This window comes from Ammospiza caudacuta, chromosome 1 (assembly GCF_027887145.1).
Source record: "Ammospiza caudacuta isolate bAmmCau1 chromosome 1, bAmmCau1.pri, whole genome shotgun sequence".
Classification (NCBI taxonomy): Eukaryota; Metazoa; Chordata; class Aves; order Passeriformes; family Passerellidae; genus Ammospiza; species Ammospiza caudacuta.
In genome coordinates this window covers 121,044,685-121,062,148 of record NC_080593.1, presented here as the reverse complement: position 1 = coordinate 121,062,148, position 17,464 = coordinate 121,044,685, and the positions used below count along the sequence as shown (strand labels likewise).

At 35.9% G+C, this 17,464-nt stretch overlaps 1 protein-coding gene across 1 annotated transcript in view; it reads right to left on the bottom strand.

Annotated features, from left to right (window-relative positions):
* Positions 1 to 202: 202 nt before the first annotated feature.
* C1H8orf34 (chromosome 1 C8orf34 homolog) overlaps positions 203 to 17,464 on the bottom strand; it is a 136,430-nt gene continuing 119,168 nt past the window's right edge. The window contains exons 11-13 of the mRNA XM_058814885.1: positions 11,531 to 11,651; positions 5,785 to 6,263; positions 203 to 442 (exon numbers count right to left, since the gene is read on the bottom strand). Coding sequence (XP_058670868.1) covers positions 203 to 442; positions 5,785 to 6,263; positions 11,531 to 11,651 — 840 coding nt within the window. The remainder of the gene's footprint in view (positions 443 to 5,784; positions 6,264 to 11,530; positions 11,652 to 17,464) is intronic.

Genomic DNA, 17,464 nt, shown 5'->3' with positions numbered 1-17,464 from the left:
TTTTTTTACTTTGCTTTTTTTTTGCTGGTAAATACAGATTTATGAAACAGATTATCTATTTCAAGTTCATGTTATTTTCTGGAACAGCTACTTTAACACATCAGGACAAATTGTTTCACTTAGCTTAAGTAAACTGTTCTGTCATCATTTTGTCATTGTTCAGTGACTACAGGAAAGCTTCTGCAGACCAGTCCTAGAAGGTTCAGCCTTCAGACAAATAAGTTATTGGTATTTGTGAGAAAAGCTCCTGAGAGCAGGCATGACATCTCCACAGTATTTGAAGAAATGGAAAATAGAAGTATAGTTGAGGGGTTTGACATTTTATCTGGTCCTTACACATATACTTACATTTGTCTTGGTCAGCTTCCACTCCTTCACTTTCTGTGTCACTAGGCAATATCCAAGGTTGATGAGCAAGTTGAAGCTGTTGCAAGAATTCATCCTGCCACAAACAGATCTATTTTAGATAAAATGACAGATAATTTTTCTGCACAAATGAAGACTGCAGCAAACACTAGCCTCAATTAACTAGACAGGAGAAAGCCTTTAAAAACAAATAAACAACTTGCTGTGAAATAAAACCAAAATGTAGAGGATGCGCAGGCTCGTTGGAAACTTTTTTAATCTATTCAGCAAAACAAAACAAACCATAAACAAACAAAAAACTAACCCCAAAACAAACAAAACCTCCCCAAAACAAACAAAAACCCACAAAATATAAACCAAAACATAACCAAAACTAAACAAACAAACCAAACAAAGAAACAACAAAAAAAAAAATCAAACCCAAACACACTAAAATGAAGGGCTTTATTTCACTGCCTCTCCACTATAAATACAGATATGTAAGATACATACATACTCATCTTGGAAATGCAATGACAAGACAAAATTGCAGATATTACATCTGATCCTGAAGTTTTTGCACTGAACAGACATTTTCAATGCAATTTGCTTAAGTGAGGCTTTGATCTGTCGAAATTTTCACTGTTTCTAGTCTAATAAGTACAAGAATCTGACACCTGATTTAGAACCTATGGTTTTGCTGCATAAGGAGAAGGCTTAGGAAGAAAAATGTTATGGAAACTTTTGTTTCTAAGATACCATTAAAACATCAAAATGTAAAAGTTTACATGTTAAATGTAAAAAATCAAAGTATAAATGTTTTACATGGTTAAAAATGCATATGCAGCTGTATATAGCTTTTGAAAATGTTTTAAAATTGCCTACTTTTTAATATAATGTTTACATGTATGCGTATAAGAATATTTTTTCATGCAGACAGACACATATGTATGTGAACAGGTATACAAACAGACATATAAAATACTTTGACACATTCCTTTGAAATATTCATGGGGAGAGATGAGACTGGAATGCACAGTTTTCTTTTCAAAGGCAGTTCAAACATGCAAGTTTAGTCTATAAAGGAAACTTTAACCTTGGCCAGATATCATAAAATCACTGGCCAGATTTATATATGTTCTTGAAAAAAAAAGGGGGGTAATAACCCTGTTTTGTGTTACATCAGCTGAAATGAGAATCTACATATTTAAATTGTATCGCAACATAAATTTTATTCTTAGGCTATCTGATTTAAATACAGAATCCAGGCTTGTTTAAATCAGCTTAGGGAGACTGAAGGCTGCTCAATCAAGATCTAGCTCACTGGGAGTAAATTATTAATTCTGTCAGTAACGTGCTAAAAATTCACAAACACTGCTGCCATGGGCCAGCAGTAAATTCAGGCAGGAGCTTCAGGCCTCACTCATGTATGGCCATTTCCAATGTGCTGTGCTGGAGAAGGTTGCTGCCTACAACACTGAACATGTTTTTGTTCAAGGAACAGGATTCTTGCAGTAGGGATGAGTGACTCTCACACTGATCCACACACTTTTTAATCTTCCAAAAACACAGAGCAAAGTCCTGAGCCAGGCAGGGGAACAGAATGAGAGTATCTGACCAAAAAGAGAGTCCTCATCACAAGTTATGCTCTATACTCCAGTAAATTGAAGTAAAAATTTTGTTAATCAAGGCTATATTCAAATAAGACAAACTTTCCTGCTCTCAACATGACAGACTAATAAGACTAATAAGGATTGCTGAATACCACTTTGAATTATCTGAATAAATGAAATGATTGCAAAATTTCTTCTGTTCAGAAAATGATATGGCAAACAAGGGAGTCAGTGGTATTTTCATCTCAACAGCTATTGACAATTATCACAGAATTGTGTCACTTTAATGGAATCCATCCTAAAGAGATAAGCAGGGTTCAACATTCCTTTGCCAATTTATACAAAACACCAAAGGATTAGGACCATGCATAAAAGTATCTCTGCCAAAAGATTTGGAACCCTGATTTATTACCTTTATAGAGATAATAAAACTATTTCTCTAGGTAGCATTTCTTTGCTATAATTCAATTCAGCCTTGAACAGAGCTGATAATAAAACACACCTGTTAGAACTTAGTAATATTATGTGTGCCAGGAGGCAGAAACTTGTCCACAAAATCTCAGGTCATTATAAGTCTTGAGCATTAAAAAACCCCAAAACATTCTTAACAGCTAATATGTTAAGTACTTGCCAAATTATTTAAGATTTGTGCTGTAACAAGATTGAACCACCCATGCTGCAGCATGAACTTTACTAAAGCTTAAGAACTTTGAATTGTATTTATTAGTAATACTTTTCTATTTAGACTTGTTATGTTACTTTGAAACACAGTACAATCTAGGAGGCATACATAAGGCATTGAGAGATATGTTAAAATTCCCAACAAATAAGCAAGTAAATAAATAAGTGTATCAAGCTCCTTAGGGTAAAACATGCTCCTGGCACCCAGTAGTCACATTCTTTTCAACTGACTTATTCTCATCAAATATATATCAACATTCTACTGATTAATTCCATTAACATCACCTAAAAGTAAGGAAGCAGAGTTATTTGCAAAAAATTTTATCATAGTATCTTCCATAGGATTGGCAATATAACCACAGTGTATTTACATCCAGTAGAAATTCCCAGTTGAGACCATAAGGCTAATAAGAATAAAGATAATGTCCCCTCTTTTATTTTACTGGTTGTATACAGGAAGAGGATACAAAATCTGCAATGAAAGTTGCAAAATAAATTACAGTATCAGCCTTGAGTTTTTATGTTTGTGATCTGTAGTAGTACAAAGGCAGGCAGGACTCTTGTTCTCCAACCCCAAACCATCTCTGCCTTTTTAAAATATATCTCCATGGTCAGAGACAAGCTGTGACACAAGAAAGTGAAATCATATGACCACAAATGGGAGGAAATGTCTAACATGGCAAAAAATGTCACAGAGCGGACGTATTTCCTGGGTATGTTCTGTCTAAATCCACTTCTCTAAGTGACCAGGAACTTAAGTGAGCAAAAGACAGCTTGAAAGCTTCTAGTATAACACTTCAAAAATGAGGCTGGGAGTGGCAGATTGGCCACATCTCCATCAGCTTCTTTCTGATATCCATGGGCCTTCCCAACCTGGTCTTCAGTGCGAACGCTTCGTACCATCAGCTTTCCCTTTGGAAGCAGAGCTAGTCCCAAGCTGAGTTTCCATTATGTCAAAGGTCACTTGTGAATGTCAGAAAGGATAAATAGGGTCTGAGCTGGGTCACTAGCAGCCAAAGTACTATTGTACCCAGTGAGCAAAGAGAAAGAAAAGAATTTGTCACTTCTAGAAGGGATTTTAACAGAGGATAAGATCCTGCATAGAAATGCTGAGGTTTAACATCAGCTTTACAGTGGGTTGCTGGCTGAATCTGGACATGCTATTCTAACTGGAAAATAGCATAATAATATTGCTCACTTCCTAAAATTCTTGAGACAAATATATACATATATTAAAGGCATAACAGGACACTTACTGTGAGAGCCATCAGCAAACAGAAGTAACAAGACACAGCAAATTAAATGGAACTCTTGCTTATTATTACCATAGCTACAGAAAGGCTCAGGAAGAAAGCATTTTTAATTGTCTGCCTTTTTACAGGAAATATCAAAAGTGGTGGGCAGACTGGATATCTCTCACACATTACATACACATAGTTTCATTAGCATATACAATCATTTTACTTGGCATCACATGACTGTGTATCACTTAAGAACAAGACTGCCTAAAAAAGAAGAAAAAGAGGGGTCAAGAATTTAGTTGGGAGACAATAAAACCCTTCATTTCTTCTGAACATATTTTAGTTAAAAATTAATTTCAATTCTCATTTTCTGGTATGAGAGGAAATTCTAACACACAAACACATCCCATACTTCAAAAGAGAACACTAAGTGATTTTTTTTGGTAAAAAAAAATTGTTAAAATTGTCTTTCTTTTTTTTTAAATGGGAAACGTGGCTTGAAAATATATCAACTGGCAGTGAAGACACTTTCAGGAGAACTGTAGTCACCTTCAGTCCTCATGTCTTTAATCTGGATATTTAATTCTAAGTGAAGAAACAGCTCAAGTGATGGGATTAGTGCACTGTCATTCAAACACCAAAATAATGAGTATTTATTTCACCACCAAATTGAAGTAAGATTTCTTCCCCAAATTTTAGAATAGTCTGTGCCTCATTTCCTTTCCTTCACAACAAATAAAGGATGTCATATAATTAATTGAAGAGTTATACTAAGTATTTAATCTCTAATTTTTCTAAAAGCAACCCTAAGCAACACTATCATAAACAACATTTGAAATTTCCTTTAGAAGTCATGAGACTGATAACACATTGTATCAAGTGTCACACCCAACAGATTGTTAAAACAGATGATACTCCTCAGAAACAATCTAAAGGTATGATATTATTTTCAGTCTTGGCAAAAAGGTCTCCAGGTTTTGACAAATGGATTACAAAGAGATTGGTAATAATGGTGGGAACCAACATATTCCACCACTAAAAAATCAGCAGTCTAGACACATAGTTCCTTCTCAAGTCAGTATAGAAGGACTGGCATATCCTGAGAAAAGACTCACCTTTGTAAGGCATGTATAGAGATAGACAGCAGGGGTTTTCTTTCACAGGTGCTTTTATTTCCACTGCCCACACACTGAAATTATCTTTAAGGCAGCTAAAGTTAGCAGAGGAGAATCCTACTCAGAATTTACAAGGTACTTTAACTTTTTCTTTTGTTTTGTTTTAAACAAAGACTAGTCCTATAAAGCCAATAATATGTGACAGGATTTTTTTATGCTGCAAATTAGCCTAGATACCATGCATATAGTATTAGACAGTATTAGACAGTGATTCAACAATGTTGGACATTTTCTCTTGCATTCAGTTTGGTGCTTGGGAAAAACCTGTCCTTTCAGTGATGCCTATCTAATCATTCCAATTGCCCAAAAACATGAAATAAAAAGTAGATCGAGAAAATATCATGCACTGCCAGTGCAGCAGGAAAAAAAATATCATGGATCATAAAGATTAGATAAAGTTTTTTTTTTTATATTCCAGAGATATGCACCTGTTAGAAACTGTAATGCTAATAAAACTGCTATGCATTGTACAGGCAAAGCCCTACCGAGCTCATGGTAAATTTGGGGCACACAAGTGTTTCAGTATGATTTCTGTAATAATACTGACATTCTCTAATGAGTACCTCTCAAAGCTGAGCAGTATTTCCTTGCTAATTTTCTGATCATTCTATTTCAAGTTCTTTTCAGCACAGTAAGTTACATTAGGTATACTGATGTTACTTGAACATAAAATGCAATCAAGTCTTGGCATTATTAAACATAGCAAAAACATTAAATTGAAAATCTTACTTCTGATAAACTGTTTCTCTGAGTAGTGACAGTTCCAACAACATCTCCACTCACTTGCACAGAAAGCCCTGAAGCAGCACTGAGGGTCCTCCCCATTTGGCTCTTGGATGACAAAGATCTGCTTCTTTGAATGCTAATAATGCCTTCCCTATTTCCTTGGTTGCTAGGGGTAAGAGGCCGTGACAATAAGCTATTTGGGGTCATAGGTCTGCTCCCTGGAGCTGCTGGCCTCTTGGTTTGTGCACTGCTGTTTGTGACACTGGAGACCTGTGTTCTGCTGTTGGTGGGCAGCGGCGGCGATTTGCTTCCTTGGAGCTGAACGTTCTTCCCTGTTGGAGCTGGCACCTGAGGCCTTGGAGCTGGGCCCTGTGCAGCTTGAAGAGTGCCTTGGTGGTCAGAGGTAACTACACTGGGATGCTGGACACCAGGGCTTCTTGAGAGCCTTGCTTCTTCCCACAGTGCGAGGTCCTTCTCAATGTCTGTGCACACACACATGAACAAATGGAAAAGAAAGAAACTCACTGTCTGTTTCTCTCTGGTTTAAAACCCTCATTGATTTTCTCCAATGTCAGTGAAAACCTAAACCTGTGCAGGGAAAATCTATTCATGCTTAAAATAAAAGCATCAGAATTAACAGTGCAAATGTTTGGCAAGCATTTGCCTGAAGTTTATTTGCATTTGATTCACTGCAAACATAGCTACCCTGCAGCAATGAAATATTACCTCTTCATTGAATATCAACACAACCTATAAAAATTCCTCTTGTGTCATCAAAATTATGTCTCTGTGGCTTTTGCACAGTTACTGCAAAATCAAGATTAGTATCAAACCAAGATAGAGCAGTGATGTAAACCTGCCATCCTCAACTGCAATCCAAAACTGGCTCAAGGCAAGAGTTTTGCTTCTAGCCCTCCTGTCTACTGCCCAACCAAAACTCTGAGGGAAGTAACAATTGAACTCTGGCATGTCTGGATTTGTGATCCTGTCTGAACCTGAATCTCGTGCTCTGGCCTGCCATCAGTGCCACAGCAGGTGATGGGGTCATGATGTCCAGAGCCCAAGGAGAAAAGGTGACAGCCATTGGGTGGTCCAACCCCTGCCTTGCACACAGCCATAAGAAATAAGATCTCTTTTTAAACCACAACAGGTTAAGGACAGTGAATGAAAATTGTTTCCTGAAATAATTTCAATAACATTAATGCTTCTAATGAATTAAATCAGAATACAGCCATCAAAGTCAGGCGAGGGTAGCTGGAATTTAGGTTGGCATTGATAAGATATTGAAAGTCCTTGCAAGTACAAATGTAGAGCTTAAGAAACAGTTTAATCAAGTTTATTTTATCTTACACTACTGTTATGAATTTTCACTTTCACTGGTATGTACTTGATTTTCATAGAGACAGCTGATTATCTTTAAAACAGGAATGCCATTTCCCATTAACAAGTCCCAGTCTCAGAAGCTGTAAAGTAGCAAGGCTCTACCGATTTAAACACCCATTAAGTCAACTTGTCAAAAATAAGCATTTCATTTTTTTTATTTTACAACAATTATTTCAGGTCCTAAATGTCCTAAAAGAAACAGATTCTAAACTGCATATTGGAAAATGAGATTTTTTCCACTTGTATTTACCAATAGGTATAAAAGGAATGTTGTATGTTAAATAATTAAAGATGTGCTTCCTTTAACATCAACATATTTTATAAGATCTTGGAAACAGGAAATAAGCCATGCCAATTTCATGTTAGTAGTCTACTACAACCTTCACACAATTCAAATGCTATTACTAGAAAAACTACTAAAATTGAAATAGTTGTGAAAGTGTCAGATAAAAGTGTCTCTCAAGTTTTTAAAGATTAAATATTTTACTGTTAGCAAATTTCAAAACATAGTCAATATTTCTAGCACACAGTTAAGAACATTTATAATTGACCCCTTAAAATTAATTCTTTCTATTTTGAAATTATTACATCTTGAACTACTCTTTGATTATGCTTTCACTTTGTAACTTCACAGAATCAGAGAATGGTTTGGGCTGGAAGAAACCTTAAAGATCACCTGGTTCCAAACCCATTGGTTATAGGCAGGAATGCCTCCTAATAAATCATGTTGCTCAGAACTCCATCCCACCTGGCCTTGAGCACTGCTGGGTACAAGACAACCACAGCTTCTCTGGGCAACCTGTTCCAGTGCCTCACTACCCACACAATCAAGAATTTCTTCTCAACATTTAATCTAAATCTCTCCTCTTTTAGTTTAAAGCCTTTATTCCTTGTCCTATCACTACATACCCATATAAAAAGTGCCTCTGCAGCTCTTTTACAGGCCCCTTTAGGTAGCAGAAGGCCACAATTAGCTCTCCCTGTAGCCTTCACTTCTCCAGGCCAAACAACAGCATCTCTCAGGCTGTGAGAGATGCTCCAGCCCCCTGAGCATCTTCACGGCCTCCTCTGGACTTGCTCAAACAGGTCCACATCCTTTTTACCTTGGGGGCCCCAGAGCTGAATGCAGCACTCGGGTGGGGTCTCACGACTGTGGAGTAGTGAATCCCAGAATCTTCTTAATTGCAAGGGAACCACAAGGATTATCAAGTCAAACTCTCCCATCTGGCCCACGTGAGGATCAAACCTTGACGGTGACTCCATGTTACTAGCACCAGGATGTGACCAACTGAGCTGATCTTAGAGGGGGAAGAAGCAGCTCCCTTAACCTCCTCCCTGCTTGTCTTCTGGTGCAGAATGTGTAAAATGCCTGACAGAAAATCAGGGGCCAATAAACGATACGGTGGACTACTGATTTAAACCAAATGAAGAATATGGTCTTGCAAAGAACCAGCCTAGTCTATTTCTTTGCAAAATTACAGACGTCCTGTAGAGTGAATTCAGTATGCTAAAAAATAGTATGAACATTGAATGATTTAATAGAGTTAAATAAATATTATATGCTGGCTCATGTTTCCTTAATTTCATATAGCAATCAAGCCTGCAGATAAACCAATTATAATAATTTCTCTACACATAATTAACATGTTTCCATAGCATAATTACTCAGTTTTATTTACACATGTTCTGTTTGATTTTGCTTTAATATAAGCTTTTCAGCCAGAAAGAAAAAAAAAAAGTCATACATTCCCAGCTTTGCAGTATTATCTGATCCATATTAACTAACACAATAGAATTATGACTTAGGATTTTCAAAAATCCTTGTTATGGTCATTTAAAGGAAAATAAAATGCAACAGAGCCACACAAAAGCATCTTGCTTTCAAATAAAAAAATATCCAGAATAAGGATATGATTCATACGCACTTATAAACTGTTTATTTTTTTAACAGTTCTTCTTGTGATAAAATATTTTCCAGAAGTATACGAAGACCACAAAATCAGTGCAACACACCAAATTGGCAAGATGCTGGAATAAACTACCAAGAAAATAATAATCTCCATTTGCTTGTGATATAAAGCAGCCATAATAACTTGAGAGCCTGGATTTTAGACAAAAAAAGATATGAGCCATATGTAGAGAAGGAAAACTACGCCAGTATCTGATTTTGTAAAACTGCTGCTTTCAAATGTCAAGGTACTGAGGCAGTTGCTGGCAATTGGTGCTAGCTCCTAATTTAGGCACAGACACCAAATTATGCCTTATGTTAGGAGTGATTTTTATCCAGCACATTGTCCATAAGGGAAGGCCAGGCCCCCTAAGAAGGTGCATGTGAGACAGGGGGCCATATTTCATCATTACACAGGTAATCCAAGTCATAGCTCAGGCATCTAAATTACTGCCTAGACAGGCAGCCATTTGGTGGAATTAATAGGTTCCATTGCACTTGCTAAGAGAACTGAAACAAGAGACTTGCTGATATTACAGACACTTGAACTTTTGCAAATGTATAAGATAAATGAGGCTAAGCAAAACCACAGCATTATTATCTGAGGTACTCTGAACTGATTACTCACAGAAATTACGTTTTTCTTGTCTTTGAGGGGAGTAATTGTCTCAAGCACCATCGGTGTTATAATAGGGCATGAATTATTTGGAATACAATAGTCCAATGTTTAATAATTGGGCTGTTTTAATGTGAAGTTCTCAGTCAGACAAAAATTACTGAATAGTAGAACGGCTGAACCTCATGTAACAACAGCTCTACTGAAATATCAGGCCAAAAGTCAAATGATAGGAACAGCACTGATGTGAGAGAGAAAATCTTGTGGGTCACACAACTGCAGAAGGAATCTCCGAGATTAAGTAAAGGTACCTAGTTACTTTACAGTCAATTAAGTATTTAAAATTGCATATTATATTGAATATTGTAGTTACTACTGTCAGCTTTGCCAAGGGACTGCATTTTCCACAGCATAATACATGCAAGAACGGCTTGTATGACCATGGAAGTGAGACCAGTTAGGACATAAATCAAAGTAGGGAGATCTTCACCAAACTCCTCCTGAGTGACAACATAAGGGAAAACAAGTGGTACCTTGTAGCAGGGCCCTTGGGGTACACAGGTCCCTGCTATGCTACAGAAACTGTTTTTGCTGCTCTCCTGATTCCCACTAGATGTTCCTGGGAGAGTTTAGAGTTTAGAGAGAGGGCTCATATATTTTTAAATTTAGTTTGGCAGTGGCTGCAGCTCTCATAGCTGTTAGCTTTATGAACCTATAAAAAAAATGAATTACAGCATCTCTACTGTCTGACACAAAACCCACCTAAAAAGGCTTCATTTGCATATATTGTAATTTGCAGTTCGTGCTCCATTATGAGCAAAACCTGTTCCTAAAAAGCTTCCCTCAACTGTGCTTACAGCTTTGTCATCTGCCTTGACCTCAGCTGCAACACTCCCTTTCTAAAGAGGATACAGCTTTCTCACCATTGTTATTGGCAAGATAAATATCCAAAGCATTTTAAAATATCACACCAAAAGCGTTCTCTGCCTCATTCTCTAAATAACTTAGAAGAATGATCAAATAAATTTCATTTCTACCTTCATTTTACATATACATTTTTTACATCCCAGTAAATAATTACTTTTCATAGAATTAGCCTATGAAGCTTTCACCATATGACAAATAGCATGCATAATGTAGGACTACCACAAATAGGTCTATGTCATAACTTTTAATAAAAGCTGAAGATAAAAAACCTTGCTTACAAAGAAGAACAAATTGCAAGCTAAATTTTAGAATATTCCTCATTAATTTTTACAAATCTCTGAAACATCTCTTTACCAATAACCCCACACTTTTTTTTCTTACTTTTCAGAAATGGTTACCCCATCAAAGACATTGCAGATGTTCCAAGACACACAAACTAACAGATTTCACTCAGCCAGAATTGTCATGAACAAGGCGAGTTTTTCCTGCAAAGCAATCTGTTCTCCAGTTAAAGATCCACTGCAGCCTGCTTTTAAAGACTATTTAACAGTAAGTAAAACATCAGTACCTCCTTATTGCATAACTCTGGGTGAAACATGAAAACAAAAAAAAAAGGTGCATAATTATGCTTTTAGACCACAGTATATTTAACATGGTTTAATTACTGTTTAAGCAGTGTACTTACTGTGATTACAGTGAAGTTCATTACATCTACAAATAAAACACTAACTGTGTTTCCTTCAATTAAAAAATAAAGTTTTCATATATTTTCATCAGCATGTGAGTTAGATTATTTTTTCCTTCATCTGAAATATTGGCAGAGCAAGCTGGGTGAGTACTTCAAGCATTTTATGGTTCCTTGATCCCATACATACCAGCTAGGTGTTTTTCCATGGTCTGAAGTTCTTTTGCTGCTAAGGAGTCCTTTAGGAGTTTCTGCCTTGGGGAACCTCCAGGTCTAACACTCACAGCATCCAAGGTCCAAACTGTCTGAGACTTACACAGATAAAAAGAAAATGGAATGCTTTTAATCCAGTTTCATATTTATAAAACAAACAATGAAAAGAGTGATGTCCCCATATTGGATCAGGAATCTGGAGCTTATTATGTAGAATATACAGAATTTATGCAAAATACTACAAAATATCATTTCTTAACGTACATAAAATAAATAGCAAGAATTAGTTAAAAGAAGCAGTTCTGAAATAACTCAGATATACACCTTCACATAAGCTCTTGCTCTATGCTGAGACATCATAACAGGACAAATTCCTCAATGATTTACATTCTCTGCAGTCCCAATTATTTGGTAAGCATTTTTTTAAATTACCATAACATTTGGCTCAGCATCTCTGCAAAGCTGCACTTCTGGGAATATCCTAGAATTTCCTAATCAAAATTTCCAGTACTATTTTATCACTGCAAGAAGTATTCCTTTCAGAAAAAGCTAAATCATCAGGGTTTGAATTACCAGTTACCATACCAGTTTGAAAGTGTTGTCAGCAAACAGACCATTGCCCCCCAGTCTCTTCTTTATTGAACACTGTGGTATTCAAAGTTATTTGCTTTTCCTGGAATCCACTAAATATAGCTTTAGGAAATTTTTGTAAGACATACTATGAGGTAAACTTGATAGATATGTATGGGAAATGCACAGTAAAACATATGACCAATTTGTGCAAGACTTGCTCATGAAAAAAACCCCAAATAAAAACAACAAACAATAACATCAATTAAATAATTTTTGACTGAATCTGAAATATCTGAAATAAATTTTACATTATAACCTCACAAAAGCATTTCATCTGTAGTCTAGAAAGTTTTGTTCATTTCCTAAAGAAACAAGGCTTATGCAATGGTCATATTTTCATTCACCTCTTACTAATTTTTAAATCTTTCATTAAATGCTGAGCAAATTTAGAAAGGCCACTGTTTCAAAGACATTAAGCTGAAGTAATTTCAGGAGAAGAATGATTGATCAGAGGAGGGAGACCCAAACTGGTGGCCCCATTCACAGAGGGCGCAGGGGACTCCACAGTCCACAATGCTGGAGCTGCATCACAGCTGACCCGGGGCTGCTGTGGATCACTGCCCTGAGTGATGGCACTTCCCTGGCCAGACTCTTATCCCACAGGGAAAGGTGCAGCCCAGTTCAAAGGATGAGCAAAAAAATATAGGTTTGGTATCATCTCTATTCACAAAAAAAAAAAAAAAAAAAAAAAAAAAAAAAAAAAAAAAAAAAAAAATAGAAGTGCTTTAAACAGTGTAGCTGCCTTCCCTTTTAGAAAAGTAGGCATAATTCTACAGAAGTAAAATGTTAATATGGGATATATTTTACATCATTCTTAATCCATTCAAAATAAACTCTGCTTTGAATGCAAGTGATCATTGTGAATCATGCATCTTAAAAAAAAAGATAACACAGATTTATATTTTTAAAACAATAGCTATACTGTAATGCTGTTTATACGTATGCAAAAAAGCCCAGCCACATTTACCAGCATACAAAACAGTTTGAAGCTGCAGATAACTCTGTTCTTATTAATTAATAGAATTTTCAGAACAGTAACAACATTTATTTTTATTTTCCAAATTTTTTTAATGCTTATTCTTCCCTGGTTGAAGTTACTTCTATTTTATCCCATGCAAACACAGAGGAATAGCTGAATAAAACAGTAAATTACCCAGAAGTAAAGGCACCTTCAGACATTTTTATTTCAGACATATCACTAGACCTGATTCGCTTGTTCCCCTAAGAGGTTTTGAGCATTTTTGACTTGGGTCCTCACTGTGAATTCTCCATCCAAATAGCAAATGGGATTGTTTAGCTCACTACAGAAAATTAATCTCTATTAAATTACATTACTAAATAATTATTGCAAACAGATATTAATTATTCAATATCTACCTCTAAATGGAAGAAGATACTATTTTGTGATCAGTTCCTCCGAAATAAATGAAATTAAATAAGAGATGGGAAGGGGGAAAAGGTATGTAAGAAAACTCCAATTTTTAATTTTTCCACACATTTTTAGATATTCTTTGTCCCCAGATTTTTATGGTGGAAAAAGGACATTTTTATTTGCATTTTATAGGGTATATTTTCATATCTGGGAAAAAGCATATGGAAAAAAAACAACCCAGGGTTATAAGGATTAATCCATTTTTGAAGATACAATTTCATTCATAAATACAACTTTGATGAAATATGGAACAAAAAATAGCCAGTGGTCTGTGGCAATACTTGACAGCCAAACTGCTCTTCTAATATTCTTACATTGGACTATTCAAGCTTCTTATAGCAAATTATTATCAGCTTTCAGTAACTCCTTGACCTCCTTAAAACATATTTCCAAAGGTTAGCCTGATGAGATGATTTCATGTCCTTTCCATGTCCTGGAAATGCTCATGGAAATGGAGTTATCTTTCTCTTCTACAAACCTCTGCTGGTTTTGGGTAGATTTTGCTTTTACTGTACTTCTCTTTATGCACAGTAGTCATGTAAGACTCATACAAAACAAAGGTCACTGAGTACAGGAAGCTCTCTGCTGTTACATATTCAAACTCTCTTTCAGATACACAGTTCCAACACCCTGTTAAACCAGGACAACTTTGGATGAATCTTCCCCCAAATTTTGTAACTCTTCCTCTGCATCTTCTATTTTATGTTATATCGTATGCTTTCGACATTTTTTTCAGGCAATACCTTCACAAAAGATCAGAACAGTATTGCTATAATTTCTATGGAAGATGAGATATTTATTATTAGCAATTTCATTTCATAACAAATTATATGCTTGTAATAATAGTAACTTCCAATTAAATGCTTACCTAAAAGAGAATTAAAATGATCTGGGAAAAAAAGGATATAAGAATTCATTAAAACTGTACTGTAAGCATTTTTGTTCTTTCCGTGAAGCTAAATATTCCATGGCCACAATCAACAATATTTTTGGACGCAGGCCCAGGTCATTTTTGTATACATTTCTAAATAACACTTAGCATTAAAAAATATTTTTTAACATTTTGAGACTATGAGTTCATCTAGGTGCATAATGCATAAACACATACAGAGGTTCTCAGTGTCTCCAGCAAACAATTTATGCAACAGATCTTCTATTCCTAAAAGATAAACACAAGCTGAAAGTAGGGGATGTTATCAAGAAGGCTTTGGAAGCAGGTCAATTCAAATGCAAGGATAAATGAATTTGTACAGCTCTAGCAGAATTCCCTGATGTGCCTTCTCTCCAGTGGATACATAGCAGCCCTTTAAATATGTCACTTAGGAAAGAGATTCAGGCTTGCAAACCATTTGTTTAAACATTCTTACTGCACTTCACCAAAACTTATCCCTTGTCTGCTGGCCAGTAACTGCAGAGATGAAACACTAATGTCAGTTAACTTAGACTTTAGTGATAATCACAGCAGACTGAATGTAGTTGAAAAATACAGCATGTATGTATGAAGTATGTGCATAGAATCCTTCCAATTATTTCAGCATCTTCCAAACTACCATTGCCCTTGCTCATTCATTACACTTTATAAATATTAGCACAAAATTTATAAATGGCCTATTTGCATTAACAGGATTAATGAGATCTAAGGATGGGGATGTTACTGAAAGACATTCTTGTCTTTCTAAATTGCAGAAATGACTCTGTGTCCTGTTCATCACCTTCAAACTTTGAAGGTGAGGCAGTGAGCTCTGCACCAGAAATATGTTGCAACATATGTACTTGGGATACATATGTACTTGGGATACAATATATGTACTTGGGATACATTTGTCAGCTTTGAAGGTCAACTCTGTGTCAATTTCTTAAGTGACTTTCTTCATGTATCATCATAATTTCTTCACATACAATACATTCATTATTGCTTTTTTCTTCCTTATATCCCTTGGCCAAAATAATGCTAACACATAAAAAATTACACACAATAAGGTCAGAAATAATCCGTCTCATCACTGATTCCCCAAACTTCTGGAAAATACCATAACTTAGCAGGAATACCACAGTGGAACCGGAAAAAAAATTAAGGAGGTCATGAATAAGAGCAAGAAAGTTTTTTCAAGCTCACTCTCTGTGCTTCAGTCTGCAGCACAATGCGACACAGCATGAATCAGTACAGCTTTTGTCCCTCAAAAAAAGCCAGTGCAGATGTGAATATTTTGATCCTACTGTTAAGCTGAATTGACCTGGGCTATGCAATACCCAGTGACACCTGGTGAGTTCTACAGAGATACAGATTTTCAGAATAGCTAGGACCAAGATTTAGGACTCCAGCTTACCACCTGAAAATCAAGTACTTGTTAGAAAATAAATTATTCTTCCTTAATGGCCAGAAAAAAAGTGTTAATAAACTATTCAGCATGTATTTCTGTGCCCTTTTGGTCTGTTTCAGAGTAAAAACAAAGTATTCCTGTGCATGCCCAGTAGACGTGTGTGACCATGGTCACAAGGGTTTTCAGGGTGAGAGAGAGATGAGAATGTTGACCTCATGATCAGAAGGCTTGATTTATTATTTTATGATATATATATTACATTGTAACTATACTAAAAGGAATAGAAGGAAAGTTCTCAGAAGACTAGCTAAGCTAAGAATAGAAAAGAATGAATAACAAAGGGCAGCTGGCTCAGACCGAGAGCAAGACCCAGCTCTGCCGTGAGTGGTCAGTAAATCCAAACATCCACAGGAGACCAATCACGGATCCACCTGTTGCATTCCACAGCAGCAGATAACCATTGTTTACACTTTGTTTCTCAAACTTCTCAGCTTCAGCAGGAAAAATCCTAACGAAAGGATTTTAATGAAAAGATGTCTGCGACAGATGTGGAAGACTACCTAAACTGAACGATAACTATGAAATGAGTAAAACGTAAAACCAAATTAGTTAGCAAGCTTGTAAGTATATGAAAAGTGGTTTTATAGTACTTTAGATTCTACTTGGTTTTGCTAATCAAATAGACATTTTATTGATAGCTTCAGGAGATAAGTTTAAGGAATACACCTGGGCTTAGCTTTCTACGATAATACAGCCTTTCTTTGCAGAATAACTTAAATATCTTAAATAGACATTCGACAGAGATCCCTCTAAATTAAAACAAAACAAAACAAACAAAAATACCCCCATAACCCAAAACCTCTTTATTGAACCATTTGTTTACAAGTGTCCCTCCCACTCTGGCCAAGCAAGTGACAAGTACAGATGTTCTGCAGCAGAATTAAATATTTCTGGACAGTGTATCTGAAATAAATTTTACATTATTACCTCACCAAAACATTTCATCTGTAGTCTAGGAAGTATTAAAAAATATTATTTTGTACAATATTTTGTTTAAGGATTCTTCATTCAACATGCACTTTCTATAAAGAGGTCATCCAATATTTGATGTTTCAGCTTCCATAATCTGTTCAAGGACATAAGGTGAGCAAACCATCTGATACTGTAAAAATACAAGGCTTCTCAGAGCTCTGTTACAATATCAGCTGCCACCTCTAATCCCCTCTTCCACAGTAGGGCCTGTTCTACTTGAAATGCCGTGTAATTGAAATTACAAGCTTTTGGCTTCCCGTGGCAGTCAGCCAGCAGCACATTTTACACTAAACCTTACACTAAAAAAATGGTACTTTGAGTTAACTTACACACAGTTTTTCTGTTTACAGGAAAGCAGGAAGGAGGAAATATCTGGTCAACTGAGAATCACATTTGTTTCAGTTTTTGAAATGCAACCATAATAATTTTTTTCTAAATTTCAGTTCTATTTACTGTTATTTGGATTAATATTTCTGAATTGGTCATGTCCAAG